At 36.0% G+C, this 20508-nt stretch overlaps 1 protein-coding gene across 14 annotated transcripts in view; it reads left to right on the top strand.

Annotated features, from left to right (window-relative positions):
* The first annotated feature begins 969 nt into the window (after nt 1-969).
* Nucleotides 970-20508, top strand: part of cac (calcium voltage-gated channel subunit cacophony) — an 86553-nt gene continuing 67014 nt past the window's right edge. For 3 of the 14 annotated variants that reach the window (XM_070276390.1, XM_070276400.1, XM_070276389.1), the window contains exon 1: nt 976-1271. In XM_070276390.1, the coding sequence (XP_070132491.1) occupies nt 1033-1271 (239 nt within the window). In that variant the 5' untranslated portion in view covers nt 976-1032. Of the gene's footprint in view, nt 1272-20508 lie in introns of all 14 variants that reach the window. The other 11 variants (XM_043212854.2, XM_043212873.2, XM_070276392.1 and 8 more) reach the window with 8 other exon arrangements.

The following is a 20508-nucleotide window of genomic DNA, read 5'->3' as shown; positions in this document are numbered from 1 at the left end:
TCGTCGAATCAATTAAAAAGACAAAGGCAGGTTTTGTGTTAAAGAATAAGAGGAAAAAGAGGATGAGTTGTCTTACCTGTGGGTTACTTGCCGCCTGCTAATTGCCTACGACAGCTGTTAGTTTCGTAAGGTTGTCTTTTATCAATCACGTCACCAGTGCTATCGGCGCCAACGCATTTCATCAGATTGGTATTTATACTTGCTGAGCCATCATTCGGATTTCCTAAAGCCGACAGTTCCGTCCAGACTTTGAACGCCAACACATCTTGCTCCTAGTCAAAGCATATTCCCAACCCCAGTCTTTTTTTTAGTGACTAAGTATGCGTTTGATCGTATTGTGAATACTAAGATAATTTAAAAACAAGAAAGGACGGCTATAGTCGAGTTTCCCGACTATATTATACCCGGTACTCATCTCTTCGACCCAAAATTAAAGTAACCTTTAAAGCTTGAACTTTAACGGCATGGATTCTCAGCAACAAATTTTTGTTGGATACTTTTGCGCTTGGGGAAAAGAACAACAACAAACCCACGGCCATACTAACGATTTAGTAAGGAAGCGAACTAAAAAGTTTATAACTCCTTTAAAAGTTATCCGATTTTGCTTTTTGATTTGTAGGTGTAGTTTAGCCATTAGAACAGTTTCGCATTAAAACATTTTCCTAAAACATTAACGAACTGGCACTAACACCACATTTATTTTTCGGGGGCGGGAGTGAGCGGGGCAAAACTTTGACACAAACTTGATCTGCGTGGGTATTATAGGAGTCTCCGTGCCAAATCCTATAGCTCAATTTCTTACTGTCTCTAAGGTCTACGCGTTCATACGGACATGGCAATATCGACTCGGCTGTTGATGTTGATCAAGTGTATATACTTTATGGGATCGGAGAAGGTTCCTTCTCTATGTTACAAACATTTACAGGTCTAAAATATACCCTTTTACTCTACGAGTGCCGGGTATAATTATGTCCACGTCGAAAGCTCTACAACATCGTGTTTGGAAACTTCACTTCGACTTCCTGTGACAGGATGCTGGGAGGAGTAGGCGCTCGTCGCCGACGCAACTCCTCTCCGATGGCGCGGTTGACTAGCAGTAATATAAACATCATGGAAGACAATATTGCCATTATCGGTGATGGCGTAAATCGCCGGACTGCCTACTATGGACCTCAGGCGTCTAACAAGCGCCGACGGGTTGTACAGGCTCCTGAACACGGACAAGAAATCTTTGGACTTGTCCAGACAGGATATACTTTGGGCGATATAATGTGAGTATGTACATACATATGTATATTTAAATTATAAAATGTTTCTTTAATCTTCTTGAAATACTCAAATAAAAACAAGAAAGGAAAGCTAACTTCGGGCGGAGCCGAAGTTGATATACCCTTGCAGTTAAAACCGGATACATATCGCAAACATCGGATATAGTTGGCCGATCCTTATGAGAATATGATAATATAACCCAATTTATTATAATACAAAATTTAAAACAAGTCCCAAACTTCTATCTTTAACAATACCAAAGTTGGTATTTCTACCAAAAACCATTTCCGATCGTTTAGTTATATGGCATCTATAGGATATAGTCCTATAGTCCTATAGTCCTATATAGATTAAATTTGGTAGGTTGGATCAACTGACCAAAAATAGAATATGTACTAAGTTTCAGCTTTCTATCTTCAAAAAGACGAAAGTTGGGTCATTTTCGATAGTTCAGTTGTATGGCAGCTATAGGATATAGTCGACCGAACCATACAAAATTTGGCATGTCGAAATATTTTGCCAAAAATAGCTCTTGTGTCAAATTTGACACAATTGACACAATTGGCAGTTAAATGGCAGCTATAGGATATAGTCGGCCGATCCGGGCCGTTCCGACTTATATACTGCGTGCAAAGGAAAGAAGGGTGTGTGCAAAGTTTCAAGACGATAGCTTTAAAACTGAGAGACTAGTTCGCGTAGAAACAGACAGATAGACGGACAGACAGACGGACATGCTCATATCAACTCAGGTGGTGATCCTGATCATGAATATATATACTTTATAGGGTCGGATATGTCTCTTTCACTGCGTTGCACACTTTTGACCAAAATCATAATAACCTCTGCAAGGGTATAAATATACATAAATATATATGTACATCAGAGTTGACCAAGCTCTGCATACGGGAGCAAACTCCCATACCAATGCAAAAAATGACCAATACTTTGGTAGGAGGATTTTTTTTCCCGATCCATGTGGTTTCACTGAAAAATAAAATTATAGTAACATTCACAAGGGGCTACAAAAAATCAATATAATAAAAAATACATTTTATTATAGCCATTAAAAGACCCCCTCCATTTTACAACAGCTTATTATTATACTATGACAAATAATGCAGATATTCTTACTTAAAAAAAAAAAGTTCTGCAAAGATTTATCGCTTCAGCGTATCGACTATTTTGGAAGAAACAGAAACAAGAATGAATATCTTGCAGTGAAAAGTTTTCGGCACTCCAACAACAAAATTCATTCGGATTAGCACGATTGAGAAAAATAGGGAAAACACGAAAAATTGTTATTGTAATGGCGCTTTGCCTATGCTGGGACCAACGAAGCAGCGGAACCTTATGGCGTGAGCAGTCATACACAACTCCGTATGCATGAGCATTTGCAAAAACAAATGAGAGCGAGAGCAATGGGATGAGCAACATTGATATACATATACATACATTATATGTATATATTATGTCAATGATCCTACTTTTGGAGAATCGATTCTTTTCAATTCAATTCTAAAAAACATCGAATAAATCGATTTTAAATCGGTATTATTTTATATAAAAATAAATTCAATAGAAAAAAGTTCAAGTGAGATCAGAGTTTGGGATGATGACTGCTTGTCAAGAAAGATTGTCAGCTTGTCAAGAAAGCTTGTCAGCTTGTCAAGAAAGCGTCGGAAGGCGGAAGCTCGTCTAAATGTCCTTTTAGACTCCGTCGAACAAGCGGCACACACAAAAAAAGTATAGTTAAATCAGTGGAGGGCAAAACGCACACATGTTTAAAATTTGAGTGTATGTGTAGCAGAGAAAAACAATGAGAGCAGAGCATTCACTGAGCGAAAAAAACGTAGTTTTTTATTTTATTTCTCGTTAAGTCAAAAGTTGGAATGGGCACTAAAATAGTGTATTTTATTTTAAAGAAAGCTTTGCTAGCAAAAGTTCTTTACCAAATGAAATCAAAGTTCTTTACCTTTCCTATCTATATTTTCTATGGAGAAAACTTTTGAATAAGAGCAAATGAGAGGGCTTCAAACAAAAATTTGAGAGTGCTCACACTGTCAGTGGCAATAAAAATGTATTCCTGCAGACTTCTAGTGTGAAAGTTTATTACATATGGGCAATTCTCTGATGTCGATCGCGACATTTGTACGCAATCAAACTAAAAAAAAGGGGCATCGTTTTTTTTTTTTTCTAAATGCGAATCTTAAAGCTCTTGGTTGGCACTAAAATCTGTGCTAAGATAGATTTTGGGCAATTGTTTATCATCAAGATAATCACAAAAATGTGAGGCATTCGCACGCGACACAGACAGAAGTAACTTTTTCGAAAACCAGCTCAAGGACTGATATCTGCAAAACGTGATGTAAAATTGTAATGCAATTATATTTAAAATGTTAAGTATTGATTGTTCTTAATAATGCATTTCGTTTGACTTAAAAATATTGAATAGTTTTTTATACCCTTGCAGAGGGTATTATAATTTTGGTCAAAAGTGTGCAACGCAGTGAAGGAGACATCTCCGACCCTATAAAGTATATATATTCTTGATCAGGATCACCTACTGAGTTGATATAAGCATGTCCGTCTGTCCGTCTGTCTGTCTGTCTGTCTGTCTGTCCGTTTCTACGCGAACTAGTCTCTCAGTTTTTAAGCTATCGTCTTGAAACTTTGCACACACCCTTCTGCACACCCCTTCATATAACTGAACGATCGAAAATGACCCAACTTTCGTGTTTATGAAGATTAAAAGCTGAAACTTAGTACAGATTATATTTTTGATTAGTTAATCCAACCTACAAAATTTCATTAGGATCGGCCGACTATATCCTATAGCTGCCATATAACTGAACGATCGGAAATAGTACTTTGATCAACTTTCGTATATTTGAAGATAGAAGCTTGGGACTTTTTTTAGATTTTTTATTTTAGTAAATTGGTTTTATTATGATCTAATCATAAGGATCGGCCAACTCTATCCGATATTTGCGATATATATCCGGTTTTAACTGCAAGGGTATATCAACTTCGGCTCCGCCCGAAGTTAACTTTCCTTTCTTGTATTTACATTTTCTTGTATTATACTTTTTATGTTGTTTTTGTTTATTTTTAATTAATAAGAAGTCCAAAGGATTTATTTAAATTATTTTTAATGAATTCAATATTTTTTTTTTATTTCTTACATCAATTTCAAACTTAACAAAATATCTTCAATAAATTCAATAATTTTTGTTTATCTTTTTATACCCTTGCAGAGGGTATTATAATTTTGGTCAAAAGTGTGCAACGCAGTGAAGGAGACATCTCCGACCCTATAAAGTATATATATTCTTGATCAGGATCACCTCCTGAGTTGATATGAGCATGTACGTCTGTCCGTATGTCTGTCCGTCTGTCTGTTTCTACTAGTCTAGTCTCTAGTCTATCTCTAGTCTCTAGTCCGTCTGTTTCTACTAACTAGTCTCTAAGTTTTAAAGCTATCGACTTGAAAATTTGCACACACCCTTCTTTCCTTTGCACGCAGTATATAAGTCGGAACGGCTCGGATCGGCCGACTATTTCTTTTAGCTACCATATAACTGAACGATCGGAAATGACCCAACTTTCGTGTTTTTGAAGATAGAAAGCTGGAACTTGGTACAGATTATATTTTTGGTCAGTTTATCTGACCTACCAAAGTTTATAATGATCGGCTGACTATATCTTATAGCTGCCATATAACTTAACGATCGGAAATGGTTTTTGGTAGATATACCAACTTTGTTATGTTTGAAGATAGAAGTTTGGGACTTTTTTTAGATTTTGTATTGTAATAAATTGGATTATATATTCATATTCCCATAAGGATCAGCCAACTATATCCGATGTTTGCGATATATATCCGGTTTTAACTGCAAGGGTATATTAACTTCGGCTCCGCCCGAAGTTAGCTTTCCTTTCTTGTTTTATATTTTCTCGCCAACGTTTGCAGTTGGATATGATTTTTTCGTTTCCTGCATTCGTTCACTCTAAAACTGGTATATGAATAAAATATATTAAAGCATAGTATTGAGTTGACGAAAATCCGCTGTTGAAATTCTGATAGCAATTTTGCACTTTATTCAACTACCGAGCTAGTGTGACCAAAAAAATGAAGAAATAAGGTAATACTGAACAGCTGTTGTTTGTAAACAAAAAACAAATAAGCAAAAATGAATCCAAAACGATTGGATGTTGGTGTTTTGTTTATGTATTTCGCCGCTAAGGAGCTGATTAAGAAATAGAAAACTGGGTCAAAATCAAAATCAAAATCAATCACAAATCATTTCAATGCAATTTTATGGAATTAAAATGCCCCTTGTGGGTCAAATCCCATATTATGGGCTTCGTCTTGACCGCACTAATTAATTTCAACTTATCCTCGCGCGCCGAAAATTTTTCGGGCCGACTATTTTTTTGTTTTGTCAATTGACCCTCCATGTCACACCTATAAAAATAAATTGAAATATTTCTTTCAACTCCTCGAGAGCAGCTGTTTATTTTTTTTGATCCGGCAACACGATAAAAATCGATAACAAAAATTTTCGTCAACTCAGTAAAATCTAGAAGGCAAAAATTTCTTCTTCTTTCCTTTTTTCACCGTTTTTTTTTATATGGAGTTTGACAGCTGTCACTCGTTGGACAGCGGATTTTCGTCAACTCAGTACTATGCTTAAACAAAAAAAAAAACTTAAATTTTTGACTTACAACGTCGCACGCGACAAACTTTAAAAAAGTTTCAAACTCGAATTGCTGCTTATATGGAACCAAATTTTTTTTTTAATTTGTTTAGCGCCAAAAGCTACGTTTGGGCACGATATTGACAAAAACCTTGGATGCACTGATAAAAAATATTCTTTTTCACTGCCGAACGCGACATTCGTAAAGACAAATAAGCTCATAAGAAATTCGCCCTTATCGCATCATTTGTTTTACATATTTTTCATATTCTTTGAATATAAATGGAGATTTAGAAAAGCGAATATCAATGCTCAATGACTCTCTTTAAGAAAATTATTCAAAACAAAACGAGCATTAGAAACGCCCAAAGCAGAACTTTCGCACTTGGTCTACTTTGCATTGAAATATTTCAAAATGTGTTATGAATAAACATAAAATTGGCTTACATAAGTTACATTTAATAAATGCATTGCACAAATATGCGAAAAAAACATACTTTTATGAACTTTGAATTTTTTGGCTGGGGTTGACCTTTCTGGAGAATTGCCCATATACAATTTTTTAATTTAGTTTGTATTAATTTATCTAATACCTTGGAAAAATACTTTGCTTGTGCAACCTTTAAGTAACTGTATTCAAATTTATATCCTCTTCCTTGCAACTTAGGAGCTTTTTTTTTGCGCCAAATATTTAATGTATTATAGTATAATTATAATAATTATACATATGACTTCATTGGCAATAGATGTACAGATGTATAGAATACAGATGTATATATCTACATATATGCGTTAGCATCAGTGTTTAAAAAAAAATAATAAATGTTTTGTGGTTTTTTAATTATGTCTCCTATTCAGTGGCGGATTTAACAGGTGGGCAAAGGCGCGCTTGCCCACTGGGCCCCCGCCCCCCCGACGAAAGGCTTTCAGGGCCCCTCTTGCTGATAGTTACACCCTCGATTTCTTTTTTTTTTAATTTTTTGTTGAAAAAAGGGAAAAGGGTCGAAAGGGAAAAGCCTGAGCTAACGACGTAGGCCCAAAAAAACCGATTGCGACCATTCCTTATGGTTCCTTTACGGTTATTTAATTACGATTGCAAGAAAGCAAAAATCTGTCTCCAAATACAAAATCTTTCGGCATCCAACTTCTGGAAGAATTGAAACTAGAACTTTTTGAGACCAACTTTGACTGTCGAAGAGAGACTCAAGGTGATGAGTGTGTTGTGCCATTGGAAGATATCGAAAGCGAAGCGCTGTCACAGAAAGAAATACTCCACATCAAAGGCTTGAGTGATACTCGTTGGTCTGCACGGCTGAAAGCAGTAGAAGCAATTATCCAAAATCTTGACTGTATTGTCAACTGTTTAGAACGAGAAACATCGAGAGAAAAGGCTACTGGAGAAGATATAATGGACGCAAATTCTCTACTGTCGGCGATCAATTGGCTATTTTTACTAAACCTGACATGGTGGCAATAAGTCCTATCATTCATTGACATTGTTGAAGTACAATTACAGAAAAAAGAAGTTGATCTTTTGATGGCCCAAAATTGTCTCGAAAATGTAATGCAAAACTTGCGTGAGGAGACCAAAAATGATTCTTTCGTTTCGAAAGCTAAATGTCAATGGGAGAAGATGGGATGGAAGAATCCGGATTTTCCGATCATTAGACAACGACGAACGAAAACAAGAAAGCAAAGCTAACTTCGGGCGGAGCCGAAGTTGATATACCCTTGCAGTTAAAACCGGATATATATCGCAAACATCAGATATAGTTGGCCGATCCTTATAATTACATCATAATAAAACCAATTAATTATAATAAAAAATCTAAAAAAAAGTTCCAAGCTTCTATCTTCAAAAATACGAAAGTTGATATTTCTACCAAATACCATTTCCGATCGTTCAGTTACATGGCAGCTATAGGATATAGTCGGCCGACCCTAATGAAATTTCGTAGGTCGGATTAACTGACCAAAAATATAATCTGTACCAAGTTCCAAGCTTTCTATCTTCAAAAACACGAAAGTTGGGTCATTTCCGATCGTTCAGTTATATGGCAGCTATAAGATATAGTCGGCTGATCCTTTGGCATGTCGTAATGTGTTGCCAAAAATAGCTCTCATGTCAAATTTGAACTCTCTAACTCTAAAAACACCAAAGTTATACCATTTCCGATCAATCAGTTATATGGCAGCTAAAGGATACAGTCGGCCGATCCCGTCCGTTTCGACTTATATACTGCGTGCAAAGGAAAGAAGGGTGTGTGCAAAGTTTCAAGTCGATAGCTTTAAAACTGAGAGACTAGTTTGCGTAGAAACAGACAGACGGACAGACGGTCAGACGGACAGACGGACATGCTCATATCAACTCAGGAGGTGATCCTGATAAAGAATATATATACTTTATAGGGTCGGAGATTTCTCCTTCACTGCGTTGCACACTTTTGGACAAAATTATAATACCCTCTGCAAGGGTATAAAAATGCCAGGCGAGAAAGCAGAGGACAGTTCTCTGGATAAGGCAACGAAACATCGCATTGGGTACTTTGAAGCTGCGCACTATGGACAAAAAGTCAGAAATTTGTGCATAAAGTTAAAGTTGTTATATTTTTAATATGCAAAATATAATGAATTTTCCAATTAAGCATACTTTGGATAAAATAAAACTGTTTCCAACAAATTTTTAAATGCTGCGATATAAATTTCCCGCACAAACAAAGTCAGCTGATTGATTGCTAGCTTGATTTCTCAAAATGGAACCGTGAAAATTTGTAAGCATTGCATCTATGTTGTGGCTTTGTCGTGAAAGTAAAAACAATTTGTAAATATGGAAAATAATCGTACAGGTATGTAGATTAAACTTTGCGCGGTAGTTTATAGATGTTCTATGTGTTTTGTTGTGTCTGTTCAATTGTTGTTGGTGTATCTTTATAACTAAAATTTAACAATTGCAGCTGTGTTCTGTGGAGTGTAACTTTTTTACTGCGCGCTCCGGCGAGCAACTAAAACTGGTATGTTCGTCTTAAAACTATATAGATTAAGGCGTTAATAATTTTCTTTGCCCGTTTTTGTCCCTTTTCGAAAAAATGACATGTTGCAGCCGAATATGAGTTTCGCCGTTTAACATTGCTGGAGATTTGGGAGAGCAATGGACGCGACGCCTCTGCCTTAAAGAAGTGGATTTTAGAAAAATGTAATGTGGATGATGTCACAAAGTCACAGGATAACGAAATCGAGGAAAAAACGAACTCATTCATATCACACATCAAAAAATATTTGCCTAAATGCAACCGAATGTTGTCTAGATTTAAGGTTCAGCACTCAGCATGGCTTTCGCAGACAATTATTATAACCATTGAGCAACAGCTTACGGATCCATCTCCTTCTAAAATGGGAAGGCCAAAACTAAATAATGAACAGGCTGGAATACGTTTGAAACGAAAATTAGCAAACGATCTTTCATCAGAAATAGATTCAACAGATCACTTATTACATGCGGCTTTTGTTTCAGCGCAGAGGGCTAGAGAGGATGATTTGCTTGATGCATTAAAAGGTGTCAGAGAACAACAGACAGGCAACGCGACTGGAACTTTGAAATCTCAGACGATTATTCCACTTACCCCTGATGAAGCATTGGCATTTTTGTTGGAAAATGGACTTACTAAACAGCAGTATATCAACATTCATCATGTTAATAAAGTTCGCGGCTGCGAAATTTTCCCCCCATATTCATCACTTCAACAAGTCAAAACAATTTGCAGACCATCTCAAATAGAAATTTCGGAAAGTCTTGCCCAAGTTTCAATGCAAAATATTTTGGACCATACATCAGAAAGATTATTGGTTATGCTTAAAGATGTTATATCTCAAATGGATGACATATCATATTGCACTTTAGTAGCAACCTACGGATTCGATGGATCTACAGGTCAAAGTTTATATAAGCAGAAGTTTCAATCAGAAGAGCCTGCTTCCCTAGATCTATCCCTATTTGTGACCACAATGATACCTCTACAGCTGATAGATGCAAATCAAAAAATTATTTGGAATAACAGAGCACCACAATCTGTAAGATTCTGCAGGCCAATTAAAATTGAGTATGTAAAAGAAAGCCATGAAAAAATTCTTCAAGAAAAAGAATGTTTGGATGTGCAAGTCGCCGGTCTAGGGGGCTTTATATATAGAAAGGAAGGCAAGGAAATTGTCATTACATATAAAACTCAAATGACTCTTATTGATGGTAAAGTACTAAACGCTTTAACTGGTACGTCATCAACTTAGTGCTGTCCAATATGTGGTGTCAATCCCACAAAGCTAAAAACCACAGATTTCCATTCCGAATGTTTTAAGCCAAGACATGAGACTCTAAAATATGGTGCAAGCCCATTGCATTGCCTGGCTTCGATTTTTAGAATTCGTGTTGAACGTATCCTATAGGCTTAATATTCAAAAGTGGCACATTAAACAGGCTGACAAAATCGAATTTATGTCTCGGAAAAAAGATATTCGTGAAATGATGTGGACAAAAATGGGTCTACATATAAGCATTCCTAAACAAAATGGAAATGGGAATAGTAATGATGGAAATACAGCTAGAAGAGCATTTTCGGATTATGGAATGTTTTCAACAATTACAAGCTTCGATTAGAATATCATACAATTTCTACGTAATTTTGGTAAAAATTTCATGCGAGCATTCTGTTGATGTTGAGAAATTTAAGGTTTTTTGTGAAAATACATTTCTGTTATACATAAACAAATATCCTTGGTATCCAATGTCACCCACGGTCCATAAAATACTTGTTCATGGCTGGCAAATAATGAACTCCTCCTTAGTTTCGGTGGGATGCTTAGGAGAGAATGCTTCAGAAGCAAGAAATAAGTTTTATAAAAGCGACCGGAAATCTCATGCTCGAAAGAATAGCCGATTAAACAACATGGCAGATGTTTTTTATAGAGCTATGGATTCGTCTGACCCATTAATATCCAGCATATGTTTAAGCGAAAGGCAAAAGAAATTTAAAAAAAAAAATCTTCCGCCAGAAGTAAAAAATCTTCTAAAACCTCCTTCTGTTCCAAACAGCAAAATAATTTCTCAAAATGGAAAATGTGGATTCGGACTCTAGCGACGAATCTGATGAAAATTTATACATATATAATACTAGATGAAGAAGAAAAAGAGACATATCTAAATAAAATTAATAATATCATAAATAAAATTTTACAACATAACCTTAAAAATCTTTGGTTTTTTATTGGTTGTGGGAGAGGAGGTTGAAGGAGTGGCCTAATTAAAAAAATAAAAAAATCCGAAATTCTACATTACCATTTTACCTTATGCCAAATTTGAAGCATCTAGCTTTAAAATTAGACTTTATGCACGAATTTCTGACTTTTTGCCCATAGTGCAGCGTTTGCATTTGCTGCTACATAGCAGCAATTTAAGTAAAAATATTGCTCTGTAGCATAGCAGAGAGTACAAAATCAAAACGGCTGCTCTCGGCTCTGCTCTGTAGCACTGAAAGTCGGAGCACGGAGCAATAGCAATAGCAAGAAAATGCGCGACACGCTATTTGTAGTTGTAGCAATAGCACAAGCATCGACAGCGAGATGAGAGCAGAGCCAAAGAAAATAATTAATTTCAAATTATAAGAATATTTAACCTATTCCGATTGTCGGCCGATATAAGTTTTAACGATGAAAATGCGCGTTCTATTGTGACCTAAATAAAATAAAACGTTATTAGCATATATCTTGAAGCATAAACAATAATTCTTACTTGTGTTGGCGGAATGGCAAAGCAAACTTTGCTTAGTGCATTTAGTTCAGGATCAATCGCCTTTCTTTCTCTCCAAAAGTTCAACACATTAACATTTGCTTTCATATAAGGGAGTTTTAAGGTTTCGATTTTTGCAAAAACATCCCTGCATTCATCGGATGGCGATACCGTAGCTCCCAAATAGCTAACAAGTCGAACTCATTATTTTCCAACCCTTCTTCAATACTCATAGAATTAGCTGAAGTCGTTGAGGTATTAAGTTTTGGGTTGATTGCTTTAATTTTTCCCCACAAACTTTTAAAAATTGTATAGCATTTTTTCTTCTGAGTCGAGGAAAGAATTTGTTGAAATCTCGGGTCTAGGTATAAGCATGCATCAAAACCCACATTCGATACAAGTTTTTCCGTTCGCGTTTCTATGCTTTTAATGAGAGTTTGGCCAATTTTAAAACTAATCGAATCATCGCTATCTGATCGTGATTGTAAAATTTGGTTTTTAGTCAATTTACATGAGCTATAAAGCATAGAAATTTCCGTAGTGCAACTGCTCTTCTTGAAACTTTACAATGGTTTTTTGCAGTGGATTCATAATGCAAGTGTAGTTTTCTACAAACTCCCACAACTTAGAGGTAGCGTCGAAATTTTCATGATCCGTTTTATTTTCGATTGCTTCAATGTCACTCAATACGTCCTTTGCTTTGTTCAATCGGTCGATCCTTGTGGGACCATCCAATTGAGGCAATTTCAGTTTACGAAACTCAAATGCCTTACGATAACCATTTAATGGCTTACGAATGTATTTCGTCATGTTGCGACATTGAAGTAAATAGCTTTCAAACATCAAGTGCGCAAAGTTGTGCAGTATGTGCTGCACACAGGCATATTTGTATATTATTATCATATATATATTATATCTGAGGCCTCATAATTCTCAATTTTTTTAGTGTAGTCAATGTTTTTATCTACTTCCTCTGTGCCTTCAAAATCAATATCAGAAATATAACTTTGTGATAATATTTTTGTCGTTTTAATCATGTTAGCTCCATTGTCTGATGTAATTGAAATAATTTGATTCAATCGGATGTTTTACTTCTCCAAAATAGCTATAATTTCTTTGGCCAGATTTTTAGATGTGCTTCCGACTATGCAGTTGCTACGAGAGCACAATATTATTTTCTTTGGCTCTGCTCTCATCTCGCTGTCGATGCTTGTGCTAATGCTACAACTACAAATAGAGTGTCGCGCATTTTCTTGCTATTGCTATTGCTCCGTGCTCCGACGTTCAGTGCTACAGAGCAGATTTTGTGATTTTGCCGTTTTGATTTTGTGCTCTCTGCTATGCTTTAGAGCCGATCGAAAACAGAGCAATAGCGGGAGCTATTGAAGTTCTGGACAGAATGTGCAGTGAATTACAAGAAAGGGCCAAAGGTTTTGATGAGATAAACTCACTTTTCGGATTTCTCAAACCTGAATCCTTCAAAAACATGGAAGAAAAAGAATTCGAAAAAAATGTGAGCAATTTGATGGAGAAATATCCAACTTTTTTTACAACTGCCTTGAAGTATGAGTTAATCAGTTTTGCGGATATATATTTCTCACAAGAACAAGATTTTACCAAGCATAGTCCATTGCAATATTTGAACTTCATCGTTGAAAAAAATTGGATCAGCAGTTTCCCGGAGTGCTGCAGTTTATTGCTTTTATTCTTGACCGTTCCCGTCAGCACTGCCAGTGCCGAACGAACAATGAGTTCATTGTTCCTTTTTTCATGTTCCATGGGCCTTTTTCCTTAAATCCGCCACTGCTCCTTTTACTTTAAAACAGTGGTCGGCACCCCAATACATTGATATGATTTTAACGCATTAGTGTTAGTAACGAATAGCAGAATGTAGGCTGTGAGCATGACGTTTCACACATTTATACTGTGTGTGTGTGTGGCAGAGCTCGGGCAGAGAAATTTCCTATGCCCTCGGGACAGGGCCGTGCCGACCACTGCTTTAAAACCAACTGTAAAAAGGTTTTTTTCAAAAAATTAACAAGAAATTCAAGTTTGGGAACAGTAGGAAGACGACTTAGAGAAAATAATTCCTGGAAAAGAGATTATCTAACAAAAAAAACACTGGGTCAAGCACTTCACGTTCAGCAACGAATATTCGAACTAGCCGTTGAAAAGATGGAGGAACATCCTGAGGTAGTATGATTCCAAAATTTTTTTTTTTTGGCGGGACTTGTATGTATGTATGTAGCAGTATGTTGTTGAAAGAGATACCTAGTATAATTTTTCCCAAAACAACATTCAAACACTTTTCGTCCAAATTAATGTGTCCGAGTTTTTTTTTACTATTATGTTCAACCATTTTTTGGGTCAAAATTATCACTGAGCGTCACATTTACTAAAAAATTTTAAGCGAAGTGATACTTCCGTGTTTTTTAGAGGACATGAATCTTTTTTGGACGTTTTAAAAGAATGAAGAACAGAACTGAAGCACACCAGTTTTTTGGCCAAAGAGAGGTTTACCGACAACCGAATCAAGATTATGGAATCGTAGCCACAGTCACTTAATCTCAACCCAATTGCGATCTTATGGTGTGAAGAGATTAGCCCTAGAAATAAAACCACCCATTAAAATTCAACTTTGCAAAAATTTGTAGAGGTCCTTGAGCCTTAATTACTGGCGAAAGATGCAAAAAGTGGCTATATTTAACAAAGGCGGTTCAAATAAATACTTGTATTATATAAAAAAAAAAATTTATAAATACTTTTTAAAAAATTTTTTCAATATTAATTTAGGCTGTGGTATATTTTGGAAATTTTCACTACTATTTTTTTGATCGATTGTTTTTTTGTGAAATTCAAATTTTGTTTTTTTTCTGAAAAGTTTCTTGTATTATCCCAAAAGTTCAGGTATTGTCAACATCTATGATAAATAAGGTTTCGAAGAAAAATGTATATTGTTTCCTAAGTTTCGTACAAAGCTACAAGTACATGTTTTTTTAAATACGCACTAATAATATTTTGACCGCAGCTGTATATACAATGAATATCGAACTAGAATGGGGTTCCACCTATCGCTTTAGTACGCATCGATAAGACAAAATAACGATGGAAATGGTAAAACTGAAAGCTCATGTCTAAAATATTTAAGGACGTGCAGCGTTTCAGACAAGTAAAACCTAATAGTAATGGTCCGTTTATTCTTTAAATTTGTTTTTTATAACAAGAAGCAGCAAGCTCCTGTAAGAGGAACATTTTTTTGTACAGAAGCAAACACGTACATTTTTAAATTTCCCTCCCTGGAGCTTGCTGCTCAAGCTTCTGGCAATTTGTAATGGGGTTAAAAAGCAAACTTTTATAGTCCTACTGCTTCAGCGGACTCGTGAGCTAAAAGAATAATTTATAATATAATTTTTAGTATAATAATCTAGTATAATTTTTCCCAAAACAAACATTCAAAAACTTTTTCATCCAAATTGATTCAACCATTTTTTGGGTCAAAATCATCACTGAGCATCACATTTACTCAAAAATTTAAAGCAAAAATTTTTTGAAGGACATGAATCTTTTTTGGACGTTTTAAAAGGATGAAGAACTGAAGCACAGCAGTTTTTTGGCCAAAGAGAGGTTTACCGACAACCGAATCAAGGTTATGGAATCGTAGCCAGTCACTTAATCTCAACCCAATTGCGATCTTATGGTGTGAAGAGATTAGCCCTATAAATAAAACCACCCATTAAGATTAAACTTTGTAAAAATTTTTAGAGGTCCTTGAGCCTTAATTACTGGAGAAAGATGCAAAAAGTGGCTATATTTAACAAAGGCGGTTCAAATAAATACTTGTATTATATAAAAGAAAAATTTAAAAATACTTTTTAAAAAATTTTTTTAATATTACTTTATAATAATCGTTTAAAAATTAAAAAAAAAAAAAGTAATTTAGGCTGTGGTATATTTTTTAAATTTTGTCTTTTTCTGAAAAGTTTCTTGTGTTATCCCAAAAGTTAAGGTATTGTCAACATCTACTATAAATAAGGTTTTGAAGAAAAATTTATATTGCTTCCTAAGTCTCGTTAGACTACGAGAGTACAAGTACAAGTTTTTCGATAGCCCAAATGCGGACTAATATTATTTTGACCTAAAAATAATATTACTGCCTATTTTGGCACTAATATTTTATTTTTGATAATATTATTTATACAATGAATATCGAACTACGATGTGGTTCCACCTATCGCTTTAGTACGCATCGATAAGCCAAAATAACGATGGAAATGTTAAAACTAAAAGCTCATGTCTCAGCGTTTCAGACAAGTAAAACCTTACAGTAATGGTCCGTTTATTGTTTAAATTTGTTTGTTTATAACAAGAAGCAGCAAGATCCTGTAAGAGGAAAATTTTTTTGTACAGAAGCATACACATACATATTAAAATTTTCCTTCCTGGAGCTTGCTGCTCAAGCTTCTGACAATTTTTGATGGGGTTAAAAAGCGAATTTTTTTCGTCCTACTGCCTCAGCGAACTCGTGAGCTAAAACTTTCAATGGAAGCTTTCGGGCGGACGTAGAGCGCAGGGCTGCTGCCTGCTGCCAAAGTCTCGCCGTTCTCTGCTCCGGCGTATGGCCTCCTGTCTGTGTGAACCGATGTGGTAATGTGTGATACAAAGTCACCGAGTTAAAGTCTTGTCCAACTGGTGAGACAAATTCGTTATGAGCTTTCGCACAAGCGGTTTTTGTTTTTTATTTTTCCTAAATTTTGAAAAATTTAGTGCTGAAAGAAGCAAATTAGTGACCAATTTTGGCATTTATGAATGTTCAAGGTTTGCGAACACACGCGTGGTGAGACAGTGCTGTGAAAATTCGACATTTGAAAAGTCCTGAGCTTCTGCTATGTGGCATCGAAATCGGGTCGCCTGGTGAAAAACGTAGTCCCCTAAAAAATTCGTTCTGAGTGAAACGGCGACAATGGCGACCAGTACAATGTTGGCCAAATAAAATTCACGTATCCGGAATGTGCACCATTAAAATCTTCAATTTCGTCTTGTCGAGATTTATTTCCTTACACCATTTACTTGGCCGTTCAAAAAAATTTATGTACAACATAGTACCAGTGCAAGTGTAAATTGTTCATTTGACGTTCGGTTTTAAGAAAAAAAAATAAAAAATAAAAAAATAAAACTAAACAAAATGTAAATCACCACAGCGCTCTAACACACTCTTGCACGCATATACATACATATGTACATACGAATACGCCACAAAAGCTATTTGGTGTGTGTGTGCGTGAGCTGGGATTGGGTCAGCGGGTCGGTAGCACAACGGGCGCAATGGTGCGTCGGTTTTTAGGAGAACCGTGGACGGTTGTCGGTTTACGGTAACCATACACCATACGTATGGTTAACGGAGTAGGGTAAGGGTGTTGTGACGGTTAGGGTATAAGCAATGCGGCATTGAGACCATGTTTAGTTGGGTTTACACGCGCAGGAAGGTGAATGAATCGTATAACGGCTGCAGAGCCCACCATACACGCACACACGCCTATAAATTCCGCGCACAGTATGGTGTGTAAGTTAAAAAATATTTCAATAGGCCAATAACATACACTTGCATACATATGTATATTCATGTAAGGTACACATGTATGTATGTGTTTTCTTTACCCTACAAACATTTAAAAGTCGTATGTAGCTTACTTACACAAGAATAACATTTGAATCTGAATTCAAATACGAACATAAATGTTATGCTCTTCTTCAATGCTTCGTGTAAGTGAAAATTGAGTTGTCCGCACTTGCAGACGGATTTCTGAGCGTAACAGAACCCGCAAATCCCATTAACCATGACGTTTCGGAACCTTGATAAAAACTCGGTCAATATCTAGCCACTATTTGACTAAAAGAGTACAACATTCCAGTGCAAATTAACCAATTGGTTCATTACATGCACCAGCATGTCATTACATGGTACACCGATACCAGCTCACAAATGTAGGCAACATTTTTTTTTAAACACGTGTAATGGATGTAAAAGAGATAGACATAGTAAAAGGCCGAAAACGAAACTGAGGGAGACGGAGCGATTTGCATGAGAGACAACGTAAAGAGACTTCTGGAGATGGTGTCATTTTCGCTATTTATTTTTGGCCTTTGACTAGTTGGTTCGTTTTTCACCTAATAAACGCCGAAAGCTATGCCAAAATTATACAATGTACATATGTACATATATGTATAACCTAAGCACCATTAACATAAAAGCATGGTCATCAAAAAGTCAGAAATCATTGTGTGGTGACATCACAAGAACAATGAGCCCTCCAAGTGTGAGGATTACACTTCTGCCTCATGTAAAAGATAATGCCAAGTGATTTTCGGGAGCTAACAGAGGTTGTAGGATACGGTTTTGAGTGTTATCGTTATCGATGTAATGTACCCATTTTTTAAACCGGTTACGGTTTACAGCCGGTTACAAAAAATAGCAAGCGCCTCTACTGTTGGGTTGGCGATGGGGTCAGAAATAAGCGGTAACTAAAATTTCTTAAATATGTATATACATAACTCCACAATTTCTACTGGCCCTACTCTCGCATTATCTGTCCCTCATACGAGAAAAGGTAAACATTACCGTTTTTACCGTTTTAAATTCACTCCGAACGTGCAAGGAGAGAGAGAGAGAAGGAAAGAAAGAAAAAGAGAGTATCCATAGACTTCGAAATTTCACCGTTCCACAACTCACCACGACGGGCGCAAAGCTTTTTCGGCTGCTTTTTACTGTGCTTGGCAGAGCGCCAGCCTCTTTCAATTCCATCCCCTAACTTTTTCATTCATGCCGTGTTTCAGTAACGGAATGTTATACCAATAAACCAAAAACATTCACATGTACATCCATCTTAACTGATCCCAAAGCATACAAATACATGAGTGCATATGTCGCAAGTATAAAAACACTTTAGAACTAACTTTGCCTAATACTTGTTCTCGTACATATGTACATATGTACATATATATGCTTTTCAATACATGGGCATATGCGTAAATATTTTTTCAAAAGGTCATGAACCGGATTGACCCGACATTATCATGATTATTGAATGAAAAACAGTAGGGTGCTTCCCATAATATGGTTATTAGCCCCGTTTTATTTCTAATTACCCGTAAAATCTGGTCTATTCATACATACACATCCTTACATACACATGTACATATATACATATACATGCATGTATATGTATACATGTATGTATATACATATATGTTTTTATGTTTTAGTCCGTCTAAAGAGCGCCGCGCAAAAATGAGCAAAAAAACCGTGATTTAAATAAATGTCATAACATATGTACATGAATTAGGTACGTTATAATTTTTGTGCTAATTATGTTTTCAAGATCCAAAATACAGTAATGCTACGATAATTATTATATGAAAGAAAATTAAAGTCAACTCATAGCGCCGAGAATACATGAAAAAGAAAGATAAATTAATTAAAAATATCGACTTCGAGCAAAGTGTGTGAGTGCGCGAGCGGAGGCAAAATTAAACGCGGCGAGGCCACTTCCAAATCCTCCGAAAGGAGCAGCTCCTGTCTCCCACTGCCAACACCGTAGAATACTATAGTAGCAGTGACCTGGTATAATTGGGCTCCCGAAATAAATGTCCAGTTGCCGCTGTCGTGCCATGCGGACGGCGTGTCACTCCCGACCAATGCGTATTGCGGTTCACCTTGTGTAAGATAATTATGGCCGAGCGGTCGTTACAAAAGTATCAGAAATTGGAAATAGTGACGGTAGGTGTTATTATTTTGAATCTTTCCGTTTCTATATGTGTGATCAGTTTGTGCCTCAGCTTCGATACTCATTTCCAACTAAAAATATATAATAAATGAGTTAACGTATTAACGTAAAAAATAGTATCAAAATAAGAGTTCTACTGTAAAAGCGTAACATTTTTTTAAACATTTTTTATCTTATTTTTTTATGCATAACGATCTAATTTCAATACATAACGAAACGAAAAAACAAGAAAGGAAAGCTAACTTTGGGCGGAGCCGAAGTTAATATACCATTGCAGTTAAAAGCAGATATATATCGCAAACATAGGATATAATTGGCCGATCCTTTTGATAATATAATAATATAATCAATTCATTAGAATACGAAATAAAAAGAAGTTACAAATTTCTATTTTCAAGAACACCAATGTTGGTGTTCCAAATACCATTTTTTTGTACCATTTCCGATGGTTCAGTTATATGGCAGCTAAAAGAAATAGTCGGCGGATGAAATTGAATAGGACGCATTGTTTTGCCAAAAATAGCATTTATACAAAATTCGAACTCTCTAGCTTTAAAAACACAGAACTTATAACATTTCCGATCAATCAGCTATATGGCAGCTATAGGATATAGTTGGGCGTTCTCGGCTGTCCCGATTTATTTACCGCGTGCAAAGGAAAGAAGGGTGTGTACAAAATTTCAAGTCGATAGCTTCAAAACTGAGAGAAACCGAAACTTTATTCTGCTTTCCTTTTTGAGTCGTTTTCGCCTTTATTTGTGGCGGCAATTCGCAATTTTGTGAGAGACCACGTGTTTTATATAAAGATATTATAAACAAGAAAGGAAAGCTAACTTCGGGCGTGTCAAATTCTCTAACTCTAAAAACACCAAAGTTATACCATTTCCGATCAATCAGTTATATGGCAGCTATAGGATATAGTCGGCCGATCCGGGCCGTTCCGACTTATATACTGCGTGCAAAGGAAAGAAGGGTGTGTGCAAAG

The sequence above is a fragment of the Drosophila bipectinata genome, chromosome XR (assembly GCF_030179905.1).
Source record: "Drosophila bipectinata strain 14024-0381.07 chromosome XR, DbipHiC1v2, whole genome shotgun sequence".
Taxonomy (NCBI): Eukaryota; Metazoa; Arthropoda; class Insecta; order Diptera; family Drosophilidae; genus Drosophila; species Drosophila bipectinata.
Note: the sequence above shows the minus strand (reverse complement) of the source record. Positions and strands in the feature narration are given on the sequence as shown.